The sequence below is a fragment of the Vicugna pacos genome, chromosome 11, assembly GCF_048564905.1.
Source record: "Vicugna pacos chromosome 11, VicPac4, whole genome shotgun sequence".
Classification (NCBI taxonomy): Eukaryota; Metazoa; Chordata; class Mammalia; order Artiodactyla; family Camelidae; genus Vicugna; species Vicugna pacos.
Window position 1 is genome coordinate 78988737 of NC_132997.1, and position 21817 is coordinate 79010553.

The window sequence follows — 21817 nt, forward strand, 5'->3', positions numbered from 1 at the left end:
TAAGACATCATCAGCCCCAGGGCTTCCCCACATGTGGGGACACCTGGCTCTCCCTGCACCCCAACCCTCCATTCCTCCCATTTTAGTCTTGCTCAGAGTCTCTATCGTCTTTCCTCCCCAGGAATGGGATTTGGGCCTGTCCCCATGAACTCCAGCTTGCTGTGACATGATCCATCCAGTCATGCAGACACCAAGCCAGTCCTTTATACTAAGAAAAGCTTTATCAAAAATGTATATAAAATAAAGCTGGAGGCATACATTGGAGGGCTATTTCCCAGCTGAGCCAGGTGTCCATATGTAGTTACATGCAAATTAACTGCACAGTGTTCTGTACAAGGAGCCTGCTGGTGAGTTTCATTGTCACCTGGCTCAGCTGGCCAGGGCAAGGACCAGTTCTGAGAAAGGGTCTTTTATCCAAAGCTGTTGACCAAGTGGCTGGTGGCGACAGGAGAGGGAATTTCTTCAGGTCTGAGAGCTTTCCTGCCAGACCTGACCACGTTGTCTCCTGGCTCTCACATCTGTACCCCAGCTTGTTGTGTTCCTTCCTCCTGGCTTGTTTCCTCCAAAAGCTGTGGTTGAGAAACAGAATCCCCTCTGATGGTGATGTGAGCAGGCAGTGGGATTCAGTTTGGGACCAAGTGGTTTCACTGGCAGAGAGTGTGGGAACAGGACCCTTAGGAAGAGAGCAGAGCCATCTCTATGTTGTCTGGGGCTGTGCCGTTGCCCACCAGACCCTGGGCCCACTTGTGCAGGCGGCTGTAGAGTGGGAGGCCCTGGTTCTCGCGGTACAGATAGACGCCAGTGATGGCGTTCCACTGTGGCCGCGGCTGTGTGCCTTCCACTGGGAACTTGGCAACCAGCTCCTCGTCATCCTTGTTGAGCGCCACAAAGCCGAAGAAGCGGCGCACATTGTTGGCAGCCAGCACCCGCGAGTGCACCTCGGCCGTGCGCTGGAAGAGCTGGTCCTCATTGGCGCGGTACTGCGCCCAGTAGGCCTCCTGGTGGTAGCTGAGTGGGGAGCAGTAATGCTTGAGGCACTTGGTCAGGAACACCAGAATGGCCACCACACCAATGAGCAGCCACCCAAAGAGCTGGCCAGAGAAGGGACAGGGTTGAGGATGGACAAGGAGCTGCCTGGACCCCCACCCACCCCAGGAAGAAGTAGAAGGAGCTGGTCAGAGCAGATGGGCTGGGCTGAACCTGGCAGCAGGACCCCCGAGAGCTGGCTCTGTCACTTCCCTGGCCAAAGATTCTGCTCCTGTAAGGGCAGGAGACCCTCCTGACTGTGATTCCTCCTCTTTGCCCTCACTCCCTTGAGCTCACACCTTTGTTCTTAGACTTAGCCTCCTGTAATTACAGCTGCCACTCCTTCAGCCCCAAGGGCTCCCATCCACATCATTTCAGCCCACCAAAACCCAGCTCAAACTGCTAAGCTCAGCCCAGGTGCCACCTCCAGGAAGCCTTCCAGAGCCCCTCTGGGAGCAATCTTGCCTTCCCTGGGTCCCCCATGGCCCAGTTCCTCCTCAGTTGTCACTCTGCCTTGTTTTGAAATCACCCATGTGCTTGCTTGGCTGTGGGCTTACTGAGGGCTGGAACAGTCAAGGTTATCTTTATTCCCCCATTTAAGCCTGTACAGAGATCTGTGGGCATTTGACTATCATCAAGTAGATTTTGTTTCTCTGCCTACCATCTTCCATCTCCGTCAGTACTATCTCCAGCCCTGCTTCTCTACGTGTGCTTCTTACGGACCTAAGAGTAATCTTTAGAGTAATCTTGTACTCGTTCCTGTCCTTCCCTCACGCCCTGCTTCTCTTAAGACTTCAGCTGTTTTTCTGCTTCTGCCCAGGTCTCTGCCCCTGCCCTCTCTCCCTGACCAACTCCTTGAGAACTCCACTCCTTTGGAACTACACCCCTGGCTGAGGCTAGGATCAGGGCGGCAACTGCTGCCACCTGACTTGACACCCCTTCCTGCCTCAAGACTCCTCTTATGTCAGCAGTGCCTGAGGCTGACTTGGTACTGGGCAGGGGCCTTTCCCGGGATAGGAACATGCTTGTCCCCCAAGCCAGCTACTCTGCGCTATCAGTTCACAGCCGACAGAAAATGTTTCATAAGATGTTAGGGGTTCCTGCTTAGTCTGGCTGGAACAAAGGGCTTAACCTGTGACTGGGCTCAAGGCTCAGTCTGAGCCAGAAGAACATCCCTTTAATGTTTAAAATTCTCTTACTTGGGATGGAATTGACCCTTGCCCCACCAAGTGCTAACCCACAGTTACCCAGCTCTGATACCTGACACTGACAATCTAGTGCTTTCCTAGAGACCTCAGCTGCAGCGTTAACACGGGGCCATCGCGGGACCTCCCCACCAGCCACCGTGTAGGGAAGGAAGAGGCTCTCTCTCCGCTTTGCGCAGCCTTACCTGGGACTCGTACTTGAGCCTGCGGCTGACCTCCTCCCGGAATCCTGACAGGTTGGCAGGGCCCTCCCCGCATGGGAACCTGGCCAGGATTTCTGTGGCATGGGCCTGTGGGAGGCTCTCTTCCCCTGCTGTGAGTGAGGAGGGGTCCACGAACTCGCTGAGAGCACAGACATAAGCCTCACCGCGCAGCAGGGAGATGACAGACCAGGTGACAGGGGCCACAGCTGCGCGACCCACGATGGAGCTCAGAAGGAGGAAGTTGGGGGCAGCTGAGCAGTTCTTGGTCCTCCGGTACTGGCACTCGGCAACCAGGTTCCAGGTGTGGTTGTTGAGGATGACGCCAATGAGGAAGAGCGCCAGGGCGGGCACACCGATGGCCGTTAGCCCGTACAGGTAGTTCCGGGCTGGTGAGCAAGGGCAGTGGAAAGCCACCACAGTGAACAGCTCCTGGCTGCCCACTGTGCCCAGTGCCACCAGCCCATTGAAAATCATCACATCCTTGCTCTTGAAGAAGAGTGACAGGAAGCGGAAGTTCTCAGCGATCAGGGCTGCCATGGTGACAGGTCAGCTGCGGGACCAACAGCAAGGGTGGAGGCCAAAGGCAACAGGGACTGATGGTTCCTGGTGGGACTAGGGAAGCGCGCAGGCTGGTGGGTACCTGAAGGCAGGGCATGGTCTTGCCATGTTACCCCTGCAGTGGCCAGCCTGGTGCTCCCTGTGGGACAGTAGATGACTGATCCATTGTTTGCCTCTGAAAACAGGAGCTGAGGGGAGCTTGTGTAGCCAGGCTGGTGAGAAAGGAAGGAAACTTCGGAAGCCCCAGGGCCTGGGTGGAATGATAGCCTCTATTCACTGAGCTCCCACTCTGTCAGGTGCTCACATCCCTCACTGCCCATCCTCATGATCCCGCACTGAGCTGTGACATACCCGTGTGCGCAGAGAAGGTGGAGGCTTCCCGAGGGTGGGGGCCTTGCCAGGCTCATGTGAGTGGCAGAGCTGAGATTCAAGCACAGGTCTGTCTGCCTCATTACGACAAGCTTCCCTTGAGGTAGGGATTAGGACTGGCCCTGTGGCACTGGGGAATCTGGGATGTTGACTGGCTTTCCCTTTGGGATTCCAGGTACTGCTAATGTGCTGAGGAGGGTAGCACTATTTACAGGATGTGTCCTCGGGGCCTCTAGCCTGTGGGTATAAAAGCTGGAGTGAGGGTCCTGGTGAATAAGGGACTTGGATTTGACCCTGTGATGTGAGTTGGGTGGAAGAAGGGGTCTCCAATCACAGGTGAGTCTGGCGCAGCATCCCTGGAGTTCATAAGAACCTTTTCACTTTCGAGACCCCAGGCTCTGGCCTGGTTTAGGAGATCCTGGCTCTCAACATACTTTACAACCTTTCTCGACCTCAGCATCCTCATCTGTGAAAAGAGGATAAACCATTCTGGTCCTTGCTCTCTTAGGGATGCTGCAGGGAAAAGAAAGGGAGTAAACGGTGCCTGATAATTGTCCTGTGTGTGAAACTCTCCATCTCACCCTATCCAGTCCTGAGGGTGCCTCCCAGAGGTGAGGTGGTGGGGTAGGGGTAGGGGAGATGATTCTCCTTCCTGCAAAGATCAGGAAACTAAGGCCTAAAGAGAACAGAGTTCCTTGCTCAAGGCTGTTCAGATATGGAAGTGCCTGGACAGGACTTTTGAGTATGGCCTAAGGAGGCCTGGGACGTGAACAAGGGTGGGTCAAGCCAAGTGAGCCCTCTATTTTCTTGGTCTCCTACTGACCCTGCTCTGTGCCTGTTTACGAGAGCCCTGGCAAACCTCCCCTTTCCCACCCGCTACCCCTTCCCTATCCAGCAGCCCTGTTCCACCCAGGTCCTTGGGCCTACGGGCCGCCGAGCCTACCAACAGCAGGAAGTCTTGATGAAGGTTAAGGCTCGGCCATGCCCACCATCTTCTCTCGAGCCTGCTCTGCCTTGATCTGGGCAGCAGCGGGGCTGGCAGCCTGCCAGGAAGTGGCCATGGCCTTGGGCTCCAGCCATGTTCAGCCCCAACTCCCTTCCCAGGCCCCACCCACACAGGCCAGGGTGTGGCCCCCTGTCCTCCCCGTCCTGGGGATGAAAAACAAAAGTCCTCTGGCCAGAGACTGCTGGGGAGTGGAGGGTTGGGGTGGGCAGCAAACAGAGCTGGAGAGACCTGCCTATATTTCTTTCTGTGCCTCCTTTCTAGATCACCACCCCTCCTGGTTACTGCCAACGCTGCCAGATGGGCTGGTGCAGAGCTGGGTGGCCACATGGGTTGCCAGGAGGAGCGCCCCAACTCACTGCCTGGGGGTTCCAGGGGCTCCAGTCTAACTCTCTGGGAACAGGAGTTTGTAATATTGCTGGGAATGAATGCGTTAAAGGCAGTCCCCTCACCGTCTTCCTTTTCTCTTGGCTTCAAGTCTCCTAATATGCTCCCCTGTGTTCATAAACTGCCCAAAGTGGGGTACAAGATGCCTGAACATGGGTGGGTGGTGGGCAGAGGAGGAACTAGGCCATCTCCTGAGACTACTGCCCCTGGCCCCCAGGCCCAGGATGGGTCACACCCAAGCCCATGCAGGACCTCCATCAACAATAGTTAGGACAGGAAACAGGCGGCTGGGGAGTGGGGTGCCTCAGCGAGGAGCCTCATTCCCCAGGACAATCCCTCTGTGCAGCCTTGGCATGGCCCTGCTGTGCCCCTTCCTTACCTGGGGTCAGCTGCGGGCACCGGTGGCCCTGGCCTCTGCCAAGCTGGGCTCTCCAAGTGACGCGATGACATCGACATCGGAGCTCCCGGGGCGTGGGCCTCCGGGGCGGGCAGCCTACCAGGGCAGCCGCTGCGGGGCCCTATCCCCCAGCAGGCTCCCTCCTGCTTTGCTGCTTTGGGGAGAGAGCAGCAGGGCTGGGGGCTGGTGGTGTCTTCACAAAAGTTTAACTCCAGAAAGGAGGCAGAATCTGCCGGATGGATGGAGCGAGCCAGCCAGTGGAAAAACAGTGTTGGCGCCAGACAGAGGGGAGAGGGGGTGGGCGGAGTGAGGAGCAGAGCAGAGAGGAAGTGGTGGTGCCTGTTGAGCAGTGGCTCAGCCTGGCCCTGCCTGCTTCTGAGGCTCCACACCAGTGGGACCAGTTCAGGGGCCAGGCGGGGGGTCTTCCGGGAGATCTGGCCTGGGCCTGCCCTCCAGGCTGGTTTCCAGAGCACTCGCTGCCTGATCCCCATTGGACAGAAGCTGCCAGACACAGCTCTGGGCAGGGTTAGGGGAGAGATGCCATCAGACTGACGCTGACTCCTCCTCGCAGGATCCACAAAGCCAGTAGCCCCCATCCCCTATTCCAGCCCTGCTCCCTCAGAGCCCACCACACTTGGCAAGCCCTCCCCCATTGGCTCTTCTGTCCATCCTTCAACTCACTCCCCAGGCGCTGCTTCAAATCTTGGGAGCACTGATGAGTAAATTCCGGACTCGGGATTCTCTGAGGCCCTGTGGGCATAGCTCTGACTGGTGGGTGGAAATTACAAGGAGACAGGTTTGTGAAGGAAGCCCTTTGTAACAATCAGTGCTGCCCAGCCTGTCCCAGAAAGTGGTCATGAGCTCCCCGTCTGTGGGAGTGTGCAAGCTGAGGCTAAAGTCATGGATCAGGAGTGCTGAAGGGGAGAGGTCTATCCAAGGACAATCTAGATGACCCCTAGGATCAAGGGAGAGACCCCGGACCCCTGTCTGCTCTGCAGTGCTTATGGTCTGCGACCATGGAACTGCTGAGTGACATGCTGGCCTCCCTGAGCTGGGCTTGTCCACTTGCATGAATGAAGGGAAAAGGACTGGTGTTTATTTTTTCATAGCTTGCCATATGCCAAACGCACGCAGCTCCAGATTCCTTCTCAGAAGTTATCCTCCTTTAACTTCACTATAATCCTGAAAAGCAGATCTTTTTAACGTCCTTTTTACAGATAGACACACTGCGGTTTAGAGGGATTTGTTGATTTGCCCTGGGTTCTACGGCTTTAATATTTGAACCCAAGTCTCCCTGACCCAAAGCTTTACTCTTTCCTTCACATTTTGTACCTCCCAATGTGTCTAGGCTGGCTTTTCCCACTGAAAACAGCCCCTCCACCCCAATACACCCTTGGTCTTTACTTATCTGAATCCTCCCCTAGAGCAAGTCCCACTCCTGGAAGAGCCCTCCAGCCCCCTTGGCTTCGAAGGCTTGCCCTCTGCCCAAATAATTAAAGGGAGGGAGACTGGGTCTCAGAAGTGGAAATAGAGGGAAGGATGCCCAAAGAAGAATGGAAATTATTAACACAGTGTTGTAAGGATCAAGATCAATATGAGTTCTTAGGTGAGTGTCTGGGGAAAGGCAAGAACCCCATCTACTTGGCCTTCAGCCTCCCCCTGACCAGGGTAACTCCAGTTCCTTATGTCCCCTCCCCTTATGTCCAGGGGGAGGTGGAGGGTAAGCCCTTAGGTTCTGGAAATCAATATGCACATTATCCGCCAGGTACTGAGTGCCTACCATGTGCCATGTACTTTACACGCTTCACCCATCAAATGCTCACACAACCCCATGAGGTAGGTGCCTCATGCCCATTATACATATGAGGAAACTGAGGCACAGGAAATGAAACAAGTGGCCCAAGGGACACAGTTTATTTGGCCCAGTTCTTTCTAACTCTGGAGTCTGATCTGTTTCCACTCTATACAGCTCCTCTCCCACCTGTCCACCCTCATTCTGACATCAGGGCAGAGCCTCTCAGCTTTTAGAGGCCCCTCCTCAGGGTACAGGGGCTCTGAGAAAATGGGAAGACATCAGCTTCTTTTTCTAAATGCTCAGGCTCTGGGAATGGTCTGATTTCCTTCTGAGACCTGGATGTGAGGAAGGTGTCACGATGTCTCCAAGGACCCCGCCATAGGATGTGCTAGGACCTGAATATGTCCCTCCAGAAGCTGTATGTTGAATCTTAACCCCCAAAGGTGGTGGTATTAAGGAGCAGGGCCTTTGGGAGGTGCCAAAGGCATGGGCTTCAAGCCTTATAAAAGAGGTCTCAGAGACCTCCCTAGCCTCTTCCACCAGGTGAGGACACAGTGAGAAGGTGCCGGCTTCGAACCAGAAAGGGCCTCCCTCAGAACCTGACCTTGGCGGGGCCGTGATCTTGGACTTCGTCTCCAGAACTGTGAGAGAGAACTTTTCGTTGTTTATAAACCACCCAGCCTGCGACATTTTGTTATAGTAACTCAAATGACTAAGACAGGAGGCCCTTCATGCCCAGTGATAAATAAATGTGCAGTCCACCTTGATGACCTCCATGGTGAGCCACACTCTGGCTTCTCCTGAGTGGGCCTAGCTTCTGGCGTCTTGTCTTATCACCTGTCACCCCAGATGTGTCCCACCAGGTGAGGCTCTGGGTCACATCTTTATGGCCCACATTGGCCGGTTCAGCCTCACTCAGGAGATGGGCCAAAATCAGAGGATTCCTACTTCATGAGATGGCTGGACACCCTCCTGCTCCCTGAGCCTTGAGCATAAGGAAACAGAGATCCTGGAAAAACAGATACGTGGATGCTGGGGCCAGGATGCTCATAGGACCTGAGAGGAGATAGTGAACCAGTGGGTGGAGTGGGCTGGGCGGGGCTGGGCAGGTGGGAGCTTGTCCCCACCAAGCCAGTTCTAAACCCTTCAGACTAATACTGCTCATGGCCCTGCTGCCCCAGGGCCATCCAGGATGATGTCAAAGCTGGAGGAGTGAGGTTCCCTTCCAGCTCCAAGCTTCCTACCTCAGGTGGGCAGGTGGAAGCCTGGACATGTGGCTCTGCTCTGGGGCCTGCTGCCAGCACCTACAGCTTTCATTTTTCCATTTGGCTTGGGGGTCTGAGATGCTGTGGGCTCAGGCCCCCATTTCTGCCTCTTAACCTGGCCACGGCTCACACTTTGCTGAAGTAGGTGGCCACCTCCTTGCGTAAAGGCCGAGGCCCGCCCCCAGCCCAGCCGTTGCCCACCAGCGGCTCCTCCTGGCCCAGCTGCAGGGGCGGCTTGCACTTGTGCCAGCTTGTGAGCAGCCTGTTCATGGTACCTTGATCGGTGATGCCGCGTAGCTTCTCCCTCTCCTCGTCGGCACCGACGTCTGTGACAGGGGGAGCAGCTGAGCTAGCAGGGGCTGTGGCCAGGGCCCCGTGGCTGTGACCCAGCTCCAGGTCATGGTTCATGGCCTCGAAGAACTGCTGGATACAGACCTTGGCAAAGGCTTTGGCGTGCTCCGTGCACGTCTCGTCGAAGAGCTTGCGCTCGATGTCGATGTAGTGGGACCAGTACTTGCTTTTGAGGAAGGCGGCCTGAGTGAAACAGGGCCGCACAGAGCGCACAATGAACGCCAGCAGTGTGGTCAGCAGCACGAAGGACCAGCCCAGGGCCTGCAGAGAGAGTCAGCCAGGCATTGCCCTTCAGCCTCCCGAGCCTGTCCAACCCTCTAAAGCACACTCTGTGTCAGGGCCTTTAGGGAAGAGAGCACCGACTGCAAGGGCAAGTGACTGCACCTCATGGCCTTCATTTCCTCTTCTGTAAAATGGGCAGAGATATGCCCATCTCATGGAAACAAGATCATGTGAATAAACTGCCCTGCATGTAGGCCTGGCCCTCAATATGCAGCAGTTAGCTGGGCAGACCTCAGAATTAGGCTGCCTGGGTTTGCCTGTTTCCGGGACAGGCATGCTTTCACACTGCGCGAGAGATTGTGGGTTCAGGTCCAGACAGTCACAATAAAGAGAATATCACAATACAGTGAGTCACATGGTTGCCCAATGCATGTAAAAGTCGTGTTTACACTATACTGTAGTCTATTAATATGCAATAGCATTATATCTTAAAAAACAATATAAGAGGGGAGGATATAGCTCGGTGGTAGAGTGCATGCTTAGCATGCATGAGGTCCTGGGTTCAATCCCTAGTACCACCATACCTAGTACCACAAACAAACAAACAAATAAATAAATAAAAATAAACCTAATTGCCTCCCCCAACAAAAATAAACAAAAAACCCAATATACGTACCTTGACTAAAAAATACTTTTTTGCTAAAAAATGCTTACCATGATTTGAACCTTCAGTAAGTTGTACTAGTAACATCAAAGATCACTGATCACAGATCACTATAGCGAATATAATGATAATGAAAAAAGTTTGAAATATTGCAAGAATTACCAAAATGTGACACAGAGACATGAAGTGAGAACATACTCTTGGAAAAATAGTGCCAATAAATTTGCTCAATGCAGGCTGCCACAAACCTTCAATTTGTAAAAAAAAAAAAAAGAAAGAAAGAAAGAAAAAGCAGTATCTGCAAACATCATAAATCAAAGCACAATGAAAGAGGTATGCCTGTCCTTAATGGTTGCTTGGGCACAAAGTGACTTTGCCGTGCCTCATTTTCCCCACCTACAAAATGGGGCTGTCGATTGTACCTATCCCACAGGGTTGTGAGGACTAAATGTGATAATAAACTTTAACACAGTGCCTGGTACCAGTTAGTGCTCAGTAACTGTAGCCACTATTAGGAGGCCAACGGGAATTTGCTAACCATGCCTCTTCCTTCAGGAAGCCTTCCTGGACCTCCCAGGGCCGTAGTGACACTTCCTCCTCTGAGTTCTGTACCTCTCCATTGGCTCCTGGTATTGTCTGTCCCCTTTCAGTTGCCAGCACTCAGCGAGCACCTCCTCTGTGTAGGCTCTAAGCTGGGCCCCCAAGGTCACAGAGATGGATTGGATGATCATTCAGCCTCTGTGCTGAAGGGCACTGGACGCTTGGGTTCTAGCTCTGTTCTGTCAATAACTCGCTGTGGGGTAGGTTGCTCCCCACAACTTGAGCTTCAGTTGTGGAACCCCCAGTTCCACACAGAAGCACTTGGCTAGATCAGGACGGGCGAGGCAGGGTAAACCTCAATGCCTATAGTAGGAGTCAATGGGTTGCGGCCGAGCTGACATCAGATGGGGGCTGATGGAAAACGTGGGCCCTGTGGGGCTGGATTGCCTGATGTTCTGAGTAAAGGTGGAAATCATATTTTTATGTGAAAATTTCTGGTTTTTAGATAATGCCAACTGTTTTAAAGTTCAATTTCGAATTCAATACCTGAAGGCCAAATGACGCATGTCTGTAGGCCAGACAGCCTGCTGTCAGGGGGCCCTTTTAGTTCGTGAGGTGATGGTTTAAAGGTCAGGAGGAGGGAGAGCTGCCCAGGCCCTGAGGCCTGGGACGATGAACAAGTGCCCGCAGGAGCAGAGGTGCAGGTTGGGAGGGCATCGTAGTCCAAACTGTGCACTCAGAGTATGAGGTTCACATGGGGCACCTGGTGGTGATGCAAGCCCCACAGGGGAGAGTTCTGGCTGAAGGGGAAGCTGGGGTGTCTGGACTTGCCAGAACAGAGTATGCAGTATCCAGCCCCCTGCCTCCTGCCCCAACTCTGACAGCCCATGTCCCTGCTGGGGTCTTCCTCCCCACATACAATGACTGTGGAGGTTGGGGGTGCTGTGGTGAAGGGTTTAGATGGGTGAGGGTCTAGAGGGGCAGAGGACATGAGAGAGTGGGGCTGGGGAGGGCTTGAGCTCTGGATTTCCCCATCAGTGGGCCCTCCAACCCTGCAGTTAGAGCACATCCCTATAGTGTATCCCCTCACCCAAGCCCTCCCTCCCCCAGGGCACCAGACCCTCAGCTCCCGCTCCCACTCCCTGCCAGCTGGGGGTATTTGCCAGGGAAATGTACCCAAATGGCCCAGCCACCCACAGGCCTCGCCACTGCCCTGGCCTAGAAGAGGGAAAGGATGCAAATTCCTACAGGCTTCTAAGCTGGAGCTCAGGATAGAGAATGTGGGGCTGGCTAAGCAGCTGGGTCCACTCTGGGGACCTCAGGACAGGGCACAGGCCTCTGGACCCAGGCAGTCAAAGCACTTTCCCCAGGTGGCACTGCCTTGAGTGGGGAGACAACGTGGCTCTGCCTTTCAAAGCCCTGGAACTCTATTGGGACATGTCCCTGCTCTACGGAGCTCCATCTAAGGGGGAGACCCAGCCCTGGCTGGGGAACCCCAATGTTTTGGGGAAACATGACCATACCCTGAGGAAGCCCCATTTCTGGAGGTAGGGGATTGGGCCCTTTCTGAGCGACCGGGTCCGTGAGGGAGACCCAGCCCAAGGCCATCTGGGCCCTCACCTGTGAGATGCAGCGCAGGTAGCGCACGGCCGCCTCGCGGGCCAGCAGCCAGTCGCCATCGTAGATCTCGGGGCAGGGCACTCGGGCCAGCAGGCGGGCGAGCTCGGGCGGGGACAGGCCAGGCGCCAGGCTGCCGTTGCCTAGCACAGTCACGGGCACGGCCGTGCAGAAGGCACAGAGGAAGCACTTGCCATCGAGCAGCGTGACAGCCACCCAGACGACGGGCGCAATGAGGGCGCGCTGGGCCATGGAGCAGAACATGTAGCGCAGCACCGCGGGGTCCTTGGCCCTGCGGCCCGGCGGCCTTTTCCACTCTTCGGCCAGCATGGACACGTTGTTATTCATGACCAGACCGAGGAGAAAGAGCACCAGTGGTGGCGCCAGCAGAATGCCGGCGCTGTAGGCAGCGTTGTAGCCCGGCAGGCAGGGGCAGTTGAAGTCGAAGGCGGAGTACATCTGGGCACTGGCCAGGGCCATGATGCCGCAGATGCCGTTCATGAAGGACTCCTGGTTGGACTGCAAGAACTGGAAAATCATCCGGAACTTGTCCATTGTGCCCCCCCTACTGGGGCCTGCTGACCCCCTCCCTCCTCACCTCTGCCTCCAGGATGGCCCCTGAGGCCGGCTCTGCCCACTGGGTGCCCACATCATGGCTGAGACCGGCAGAGCTTAGGGCAGAGGCTGAGGCCACTTTGAGGCATCTTCTAGTCAGGTGCTGGCTGAGAGGGACGCAGGTTGGCCAATCCTGTGGGTGCAGACAAGGCTCTGCCCCTCCCCGCCTCATCCCTCCTGGGCTCTCTCTCCAAGCTGGCTCTGGCACTGGTAAGCCACAAGGGCCACACCCTATGGGGCCAGTTATCTGTGGGTGCAGGAAGCTGGTGGGGAGGAGGCTCAGACTTGGCTGGGAAGACACTGTCTCCAGCCAGGTTGAAGATTGGGAGAATCCAGGGCTGCTGCAGATGCCGGAGCTTCTGGACCTCACCTCGTCCCCTGGGCTCCTAGGAAGCATGTCACTCTCCTTCTTCCTTTTCCGTTGGGGCCTTCCTCCATGTTCTATCAGGGTCCAAGAGGGCTCCTGCATCAGTTCAGACAGTGATGGTGTGATGATGTAGTGATGGCAGTGGTGGTGGCTGCAGTGAGGTGATGATGGTGGTGGTGGGGATGGTGCTGATGCCGGTGATAGCGGTGATGATGGCAGTTATGATGGGGATGGTGATAGCAATGCTGTTGTTGCTGGTGGTAGTGGTGACAGCAGTAATAATAGTGATGATGATGTGATAGTGGTCACAGTGGGGACGGCGGTGGTGGTAGTCGGGGTGGAGATAGTGCTAAATACATAGAGTAAAAAGCCCTGAATTTGGAGTCAGAGGATTTGGATCTGAGAGCTTGCTGGGTCCCCTCCCTCCCAGGCAGGGAGCTGCGGCCTGTAAGCATAATGCAGGTGCTTTTCTGTCCTGTCTGCTTGTGTCTCTGTGGGTGTGTCTGTGTGTTTGTGGATTAAGGATGAAAAATCCTTTCTTGGCTCTACTCCTCCTTCAGCTCCACCAGATCAAAAAATAAAAGGGTGGGCGGTGGGGTTTCAGGTCTGGGGCTGGTGTCTCCAGAGTGTCTGTGGGAATCAGGCCAGGGCCCTCTCCATCAGCATATCAAAGTGGAAAGGAGCTTAAAGGGCTCCCTTTGATGCCACCAGCTCTCCCAGAAGGGTAGGTCAGATCCAGCTTCAACCAGATGGCTCCCGTCTAGGGTGAAAGGGTAGGGCTGGACAGGGCAGCTTCAGATCTGTGTGACCCTGCATGTGTCCGTGTGTGAACTTGCTGTGTCTTCGGGCCTCAGTGTCTGTAGGTCTGCAGTGTGCCTATCACTGTTACCATGCAGGACCCTATGGGGCCTTCCCAGATCCCTGACCCAGGTCCTCCCACTGCCTCTTGTTTGTAGAAAAGCTTTAGTCTCCCAGGACTCCCCGAGTCTCAAAAGTCTGGCTCAAGAGCTAAAGCTTAGGAAATGTGAAGATGTAGAAGCAAAGAATAGCTGTTGGGTCAGGAAACTGGTAACAATTCAGACTATAAACCAGCCACACAGCAGAGTCACGGAATTCCCAGTTCCCTGAAAGACACAGATAAAGTTCTGACACATATTCCTAAGTAGTTTTTTTTTTACAGTAAGTAGACCCCCACCAGATGAAAACTTCTGACCAGAGTCACGTAGACTCCAGACCAGTTGAAACCAGAAGATGGCTGATATTTGAAACTTCACCTTTTTTTTTCTTATTGGTATATAGTTGATTTGCACTGTTGTGTTAGTTTCTAGCGTACAGCAAAGTGATTCAGATATACATATATACATATTTCTTTTCATATTCTTTTCCATTATGGTTTATTACAGGATATTGTATATAATTCCCTGTGCTATGCAGTAGGGCCTTGTTTATCTATTTTATATATAGTGGTTTGTATCTGTTAATCTCAAACTCCTAATTTGTCCGTCTCCCACACTTTGGTAACCATGAATTTATTTTCTATGTCTGTGAGTCTGTTTCTTTTTTGTAAATAAGTTCATGTGTATCATGTTTTTTTTTTAATTGAGGTATAGTCAGTTTACAATATTGTGTTAATTTCTGGTATACAGCATAGTGATTCAGTTATACATATATATATTCATTTTCATATTCTTTTCATTATAGACTATTACAAGGTGTTGAATACAGTTCTCTGTGTTATAGAGCAGGACCCTGTTGTTTATCTGTTTTACATATAGTAGTTAGTATCTGCAAATCCTGAACTCCCAATTTATCCCTCCCCACTGTAGCCTGCCCCCCGGTAACCATAAATTTATTTTCTGTGTCTGTGAGTCTGTTTCTGTTTTGAAAATAAGTTCATTTGTGTCATTTTTTTTAGAGTCCACATATAGGTGATATCACATGAAGTTTGTCTTTCTCTTTCCAACTCACTTCACTTAGTATGATAATCTCTAGGTCCATCCATGTTGCTGCAAATGACATTATTTCATTCCTTTTTATAGCTGAATAATATTCCATTGTATATACATATATATATATACATATACATATACATATATATACACACATACACACACCCCCCACAACTTCTTTATCCAGTTATCTGTTGATAGACATTTAGGTTGCTTCTTGGCTATTGTAAATAGTGCTGCTGTGAACATTGGGGGTGCGTGTATCTTTTCGAATTGCAGGAGTGGGATTGCCAGATCATATGGCAACTCTATTTTTATTTTTTTAAGGAACCTCTATACTATTTTCTATAGTGTCTACACCAGTTGAAACTTCACCTTGATACCAACCAATCTGAGAATTGTGCACGAGCTCATCACCCACCTGGTAGCCCCTCTCCCTCGTACCACCTTTAAATCCTCTGACCAGCAACTTGGAGATGGTCTTAGGACATTAGTCCACCATCTTCTTAGGTTGCTGGCCTCCCAAATAAAGCAACTTTTGCTTTTCCACTAATGCTTGTCTCTAGAGTATTAGCCTTTCAAGCAGCAAGCAGCCAACCTTGGGACTGGTACTGGCCTCATTCTGTACCTTACCATGAATGGTCTCTGTGTCTGTGTGTCTCTGTGTGACTGACAGAAGACCTGGCACCGACCAGGGCTTCCCCTGGGTCAGGCCCCATGCCAGCACTCCACACACATCACCTCATGTGATCATCTCACATCAGTCTGGGACAGGTGCTATTGCCCCCATTTTGCAGAGGTCTGGACTGGGGCTCAGAGAGGTTAAGTTACGAATGTAGGATTCAGAACAGGCTTCCCCAAGATGTGCTACTTTGGCATGTGGGTTATTTTGAGCTAAAGGCAGTGGAGATCCTGTGGGTTCAAGAGAAACTACTGCTCCTCCCTTAACTAACTAGAGGAAATTAAATGGGGATTTTTCCCAAAGAAAGTTATTACCGGAGATAAATTTTATCTAAATGGCTGCATCTACATGGCAGGGCAAACATCTAATTACCAAACATCTGCTCTTCTTCCTATGAAACCATACTCCATAGAGTTAACAGAAGCTGATGCTAACAGGAATTTTTGAGCTTGTCTTGCAGAGCAACAGATGGGGAGCAGCTTGTAAAAACCCCTCTGCTTGTAAACTGCCTTCACTGATTAACCTTGCTTTAGTTATTTTTTTTCTTTCTTTCCTTTTTTTCTTCTTTAACTGCATACCTTCCCAGCTTCACATAGCCCAGTTGTTTTGCAGGAACTTGGAGTCACCTCTTGCCCAGTGCAAGCTGGCTAAGGCTGGTTGGGACCCTAAAACTGGGCCTGAGCAGGTACTGGATGAACGGCCTTTTGACATCAGTGCCAGAAAACTCCACCCTCAGATCACGCCAATGCCTCTATTTTTCAATATGCAGAAGCACGTAATCCGGATGCACCTGTGCAGAACGCCAATGCCCTCGTGTTCCTCCCTGCCTCCAATCACCTTTCCCCACGCCTAAGACCACCTGCTAATTTCATCAATTTCCCAACCCTCTCGCCTTCAGGAGGCGGATCTGAGGCTTTTCTTTGTCTCAGTTGGCTTCCTTGTGAATAAACTCTGCTTCACACCTTGGCACCTCAAAGGTAAACTTGCTGCATGAGTGTTGGGCACACAGACCTGGTTTGGTAATACTTCCCATCCTGTGAATGACCTTCCTGTCCTTGGAAGCCCCTGGCCCCTGTCCCATTCCTTAGTTCAGGATGGCATAAATTCCTACTTTACCTTTCTGTCTCTGACCCTCTCATGTATGTGGGATTCCCATGCAATTAGATCTTCACCTCTTACTCTGTCTCATGTCAATCTAATTTTTAGACCAACCAGAAGAACCTAGAAGGGGAGAGGAACGTTCCCTCCCTCCCCAACACTAGCTAAAGTTTACACAGCTTGTAGGTGGAGGAGTGAAATGTGGACTCAGCCCAGAGGGAAATAGGGGTGGAGGAGGCGGCAGGGAAGTGTGTTTTTGCCTTTCTCCTCTGGCTGAATGGATTCTCCTCTTCTGCTAGTCTGTGTGGAGGTGCTGGCGTGTCACAAGTAGAATACAGGTGGGGAAGGATATGGGTCCCCTCAGCGCTCAAGCTGGCCTGGGGCAACTGGGGCACCTAGGCTGGTGGCCCCTGGAGGATCCTGTTTGGGGCTCTTGAGGGCACAGCCACAGATGGAGAGCAGGATGAGGGAAACCCAGCAAAAAGAGTGTCTGTCCCTGGACACGTACTGCCATGTCGATGCTGACGCAGATGGTTGACAGAAAGTCAGAGCCTGGCACCCAGCCCCAGGTGAGGAACGGTGGGGTTGGGGTAGTCCAGGAGGCCAGGGGCCCAGGAGGAATGTGGTTCCAAGAGGATGTCTGGAACCTCTCTCTTTGATCTATAGTGGACATGGCTCCCTGTCGGTAGCTGATGTGCCCTTTTTGGGAAGCCCACATTGGCTGCATGGTGCCTCCTCTCTGCACATTCCAACCTCAACATTATTTTAAAATACTTGAAATAAAACAGCTTGATTGGATTCTAAGCTTATTATTCTGATTATCACAAGAATTTTGTTTAGAGTTATTGAAAGTAAATAAATTAGAGTCTTTACATACCATTCAAACTGTTGTAAATTTTCAAATGGCTGTAAAATTTAGTTTTAAATTGATCATCTCCTTGGGTCAAGATTTTTGTGGGTGGTGTTGATCAAGTACTTGAAAAGATCATCGTTAAAGAGCCTTGAGGGGAAGGGAGTGGGTGAAATCTGTGAAGGGGATCAAAAGGTACAGACTGTCAGTTATAAAATAAGTCCTGGGGAGCTAAAGCACAGCATGGTGACTATAGTTAATAATACTGTATTGTATATTTGAAAGGTTCTAAAACAATAGATCTTAAAAATTCTCATCACAAGAAAAAAGATTGTGACCATGTATGGTAATGGATGTTAACTAGAGTTATTGTGGGGATAATTAAAGCAATATACTCAAATAGCTAATCATTGTATTGTGCATCTGAAACCAATATAATGCTATGTCAATTTAAAAAATACCCTTGTTGGCGGGGAGGGTATAGCTCAGTGGTAGAGCATGTACTTAGCACGCACAAGGTCCTGGGTTCAAGCCTCAGTACCAACATTAAAATTTTTTTAAATAAATAAATAAATAAACCTAATTTCCTCTCCCTGCAAAAAAAAAAAAAAAAAAAAGCTTAAAAAATAAATAAATTTAAAGTAAGATAAAGACCCTTGAATGGGAATTAACCTGTGGTCATTTCATGTAAAACATCTGATGTTAAAAAGTTGTGCTCACCAAAGCAAGCTCAAGTTTCTCACATTCAGAAGTCTGGGAGATTCCAGTTTGGATGTTTTATACCAATTCAGTATTGAATATCTTTCCTAATACTTCATATTACATCTTCCTTTTCATTTTCATAATCACGTAAGATATAGAAAATGTAATCATCTTTCCCAACAGGCTCTCTATAGGTATTCCCAAATCTCAGTTTGCCCCAGTGTCATGTACCAATGTGACCGATGCCTCAGGCACCGGTGTGTAAAAAATGTTAGGAACCTCCCACCTGGCTAACCCAGGATAGTCTCCCCATCTCAAGATTTTTAACAGATTTTCAGACTTTTCAGATTTTCAGATTTTTTCAGATTTAACAGATTTTCACATCTGCAAAGTCACTTCTACAGGTTTGGGAAATTAGGGGCCCTTGGTGGCCCTTGGGGCCCGTTATTCTGCCTATGGTGGTAGGGGTGTTTGCAGTGCACTTAGAGGTGCTTTGTGTCTTCTCCACCTCTCCCCTGTAGCTCCTAGAGCACGACTGGGTGGAAATGGAAAACAAGATATCACGACCCTGCTCAGATTTTCGATGCATTGGCAGCGAACCCAACCACAGCCACTGATGTGGGATGTGCACCGCCCCCTTCATCTCCTGCCTTCAGGAGTGTTGTCCCAGCACCCACCCCAGTGCTGGTGAGTCCTCTCCACCTTGGAGGAGATAAGTGTCATGAAAAGCAGCATGCAAAGGGGCCTCTGGAGAGCGGATGCTGTGCCTTTAGGAAAATGCCCAATTTGCGTAGGATAGCATGAGTGTGTGGTGCTTAAGTGGGCACTGCTCTCAGCCAGCAACTGTGGGAGCACCCAGAGAACAGGGAGGAGGCAGGAGCCATGAGCCCCATGGGGCTGCCGGGGCAGCTCAAGTACTGTCAGGCTGTGTTATCAAAGGTATGAGGTCTTTAACTGAGAAGGATACAGTGCTCGTCTCTTCTGCATCAGCTGAACTGTATTGGAGGTTGTATATTGTGGCAAAAAATGGTAGTGCTTACCAAATATTTCATGTGCTTCCTTACAATTCCCAGCCCCTGTTCCATGTAGATTGGGGCCATGTGATTGAGTTCTGGCGTAGAATGCCCCCACCTCCCACCATTGTCCCTACTCTTTCTCGTCCCTGTCTCTCGGACCCTGGACACCAATGTCACAGGTGCCTCTATGCCCTACCCATTCTTTGTTTTTGAAGTATAATTGACCTACAACACTATGTTAGTTCCTCATACACAACATAGTGATTTGCTATTTCTATACATTTCAAAATGATCACCACAAGTTGTTACCATCCGTCACCATACAGAAATATTACATGATTATTGACTATATTCCCACACTGTACATTTCATACCAATGATATTTATTTTGCAATTGAAATTTTGTGTCTCTTAATCTTTCTTACCTATCCCTCTCCTCCCCCCGCCTGCCTCCCCCCTGGCAACCACCTGTTTGTTCTCAGTGTTTATGACTCTGTTTCTGTTTTGTTATGTTTGTTCACTTGTTTTGTTTTTCAGATTTCACATGTCATACCATATTTGTCTTTCTGTATCTGACTTATTTCACTTAGCATAATACCCTCTAGGTCCATCCATGTTGTCCCAAATGGGAAGATTTCATACTTCTTTGTGACTGAGTAGTATTCCATTGTGTATGTATATCACATCTTCTTTATCCATTCATCTGTTGATGGACACTTAGGTTGCTTCCATATCTTGGCTATTGCAAATAATGCTACAATGACTATAGGGGCACATGTATCTTTTCTAATTAGTGGGGCTTTTTTGTTTTTGTTTTTGTTTTTGATAAACACCCAAGAGTGGAATTGCTGGAATGTATGGCAGTTCTATTTTTAATTTCTGGAGCACTCTCCATACTGTTTTCCATAGTGGCCACACCAATATACATTCCCACCAACAGTATTGGAGGGTCCCCTTTTCTCCACATCCTCCTCAACACTTATGTGTTGTCTTTTTGATGACAGCCATTCTGACAAGTGGGGAGTGATACTCATTGTGGGTTTGATTTGCATTTCCCTGATGACTGGCAACGTTGAACTTTCATGTGCCTGTTGGCCATCTATATGTCTTCTTTGGAAAAATGTCTATACAGATTTTCTGTCCAGTTTTTAATCAGGTTGTTTGCTTTTTTGGTATTGAGTCATATGTGTTCTTTGTATCTTTTGCATATTAAGCCCTTATCAAATGTATCATTTGCAACTATCTCGCATTCAGTACATAGCCTTTCCATTTTGTTGATAGTTTGTGCAAAAGCTTTTTCGTTTGATGCAGTCCCTTTGTTTATTTGTGTCCCACCCATTCTTGTCAGCACTCACCTCTACTTTCTTTAATAGGTTTTGAGGGGAGAGCAGAGGTGATTAGGTTTATTTATGTATTTTTTAATGGAGGTACTGCGGATTGAACCCAAGAACTTGTGCATGCCAAGCACTCACTCTGCCACTGAGCTATACCCTCCCCCTTCGCCTCTACTTTTGAAGGCTGCTCAAGGCACATCTGAGACATTTACCCCAAGGCAAGCTGAAGGTACTGCAGTTAGGGCCCCCAATAATGACAGTCAGAGATTGGTGATAAACTCACCACCTTCCTCCCTCCTGGGTGGAGATGACAATGGGGCTCCTAGAATTGCCCCCAGTGGTGACTGACTAGCTCCACATCCATTATTGGCTTTCTTCCCTTTCCTGTATCACTTCCTCTGTTCCTTCCTGGTGTCTTGAGAGCAACTTTCACATAAATAACTTGCACACACTTCTTTGTCTCCGGATCTGGGGAATACCATGTACCATGTGTCTTGATGGCGGCATCCTAAGATGGCAGAGCCTCCTTCAGCTGGGTCCCCAAGTGAGCAGGGGAGCCTCCCTCCTCCTCACCTCCCTCCCCTGTTTTGTTTCACTGCTCAGCACAGAGTGCCTGGTTTAGTAGATGCTCAGTTAATAAGTGTTGAATGAATGAATACATGAGTCAGTGGATGAAGGAGAGGAGTGAGCCTTGGACTAAGATAAACTTGTGAGGAGGCAGGAATTTGGGCACAAATAGGAGACAGTCCTCACCACTCTGGTTCTAGACTTGCTGTCAGTGTTAGCGTCTGTGAGCAGTGTTGGGAGGGCTGAAGGGCAGTTCCTCCTTTCTGTGAAGGGTGGGTGGATGGGGTGGGAGTGGTGGGCAGGAAGGGCTGGTGTACATTCAAAGCTCACTGCCATGGCAACAGCCATCGGCAGACCAATGTCACCTCCACTCTGCCACCACTGGCCAACCTAGGCCACTCCCATTGCTCTTTTCTAGACCCTCAGGGATGCTCTTCCCTTCCTATAGCCCCCTCTGCCCTCCCTCAGTGAAAGCTGATCAAGCAGAAGCAAGGAGAATGTAGTCAGGAGGACTATCACCCAGAGTTGGATGAGGCTTGGGCAATAAGCCTGGGTACCCATGATGGCTGGTCTCCTGGGAGGGGAGCAGGTGGAAGCCTCCCACCCGTGTCCCTCTCCCTGAGTGGGGTGGCATGCACCGTACCAGGCATCGCTCTCACAAAATACAAATGAATGGTCCTGTGAATGGATGATGGCAAAGAGGTTTTCAGTTTGAAATCACATCATTTGGGGACTGAAGAGGGTAGGGATGCATTTGAGGACTGTCAAAGGCTGCGGATCAAGAACATGTCACTGGATGCAGGGCTCAGGGAGCATCTCTCGGTGGACTCATTTGGAGGAGGCTCCTCAGCTCTCTGGCCAAGGTCCTTCACTTTTGCCAGGCTAGACTGCACACCCTGCACTTGGTTATTTGTTCACCAGCTCCTCTTATCTCCCCTCCAGACTGGAAGCTCCACTAAGATAGGACGGTATCTGTCCTGCTCTCATGCATTCTAGGCATTCCATCAATGTTTGTTGAGAAAGAAAACGAAACAT

At 50.8% G+C, this 21817-nt stretch overlaps 2 protein-coding genes across 5 annotated transcripts; both read right to left on the reverse strand.

Annotated features, from left to right (window-relative positions):
- Window positions 1-192: 192 nt before the first annotated feature.
- CALHM2 (calcium homeostasis modulator family member 2) lies at window positions 193-5833 on the reverse strand. Of its 4 annotated transcripts, none has more exons than XM_072971811.1 (3): window positions 5131-5833; window positions 2417-2984; window positions 193-1091 (listed from the first exon to the last, which is right to left on the reverse strand). In XM_072971811.1, exons 2-3 carry the CDS (start codon window positions 2969-2971, stop codon window positions 675-677), a joined length of 972 nt encoding a protein of 323 aa, XP_072827912.1. In that variant the 5' UTR covers window positions 2972-2984; window positions 5131-5833; the 3' UTR covers window positions 193-674. The 4 variants fall into 4 exon arrangements, with proteins under 4 accessions (XP_072827912.1, XP_006216413.1, XP_072827911.1 ...); XM_006216351.4 differs by having other exon boundaries at window positions 2417-3046; window positions 5131-5830; XM_072971810.1 differs by having other exon boundaries at window positions 2417-3204; window positions 5131-5830.
- An 857-nt stretch (window positions 5834-6690) lies between these two features.
- Window positions 6691-12361, reverse strand: CALHM1 (calcium homeostasis modulator 1). The gene is made up of 2 exons (XM_006216350.4): window positions 11606-12361; window positions 6691-8820 (listed from the first exon to the last, which is right to left on the reverse strand). The coding sequence occupies exons 1-2, from the start codon at window positions 12155-12157 to the stop codon at window positions 8335-8337; spliced, it is 1038 nt and encodes a 345-aa protein (XP_006216412.1). The 5' UTR covers window positions 12158-12361; the 3' UTR covers window positions 6691-8334.
- Between the last annotated feature and the right edge of the window lie 9456 nt (window positions 12362-21817).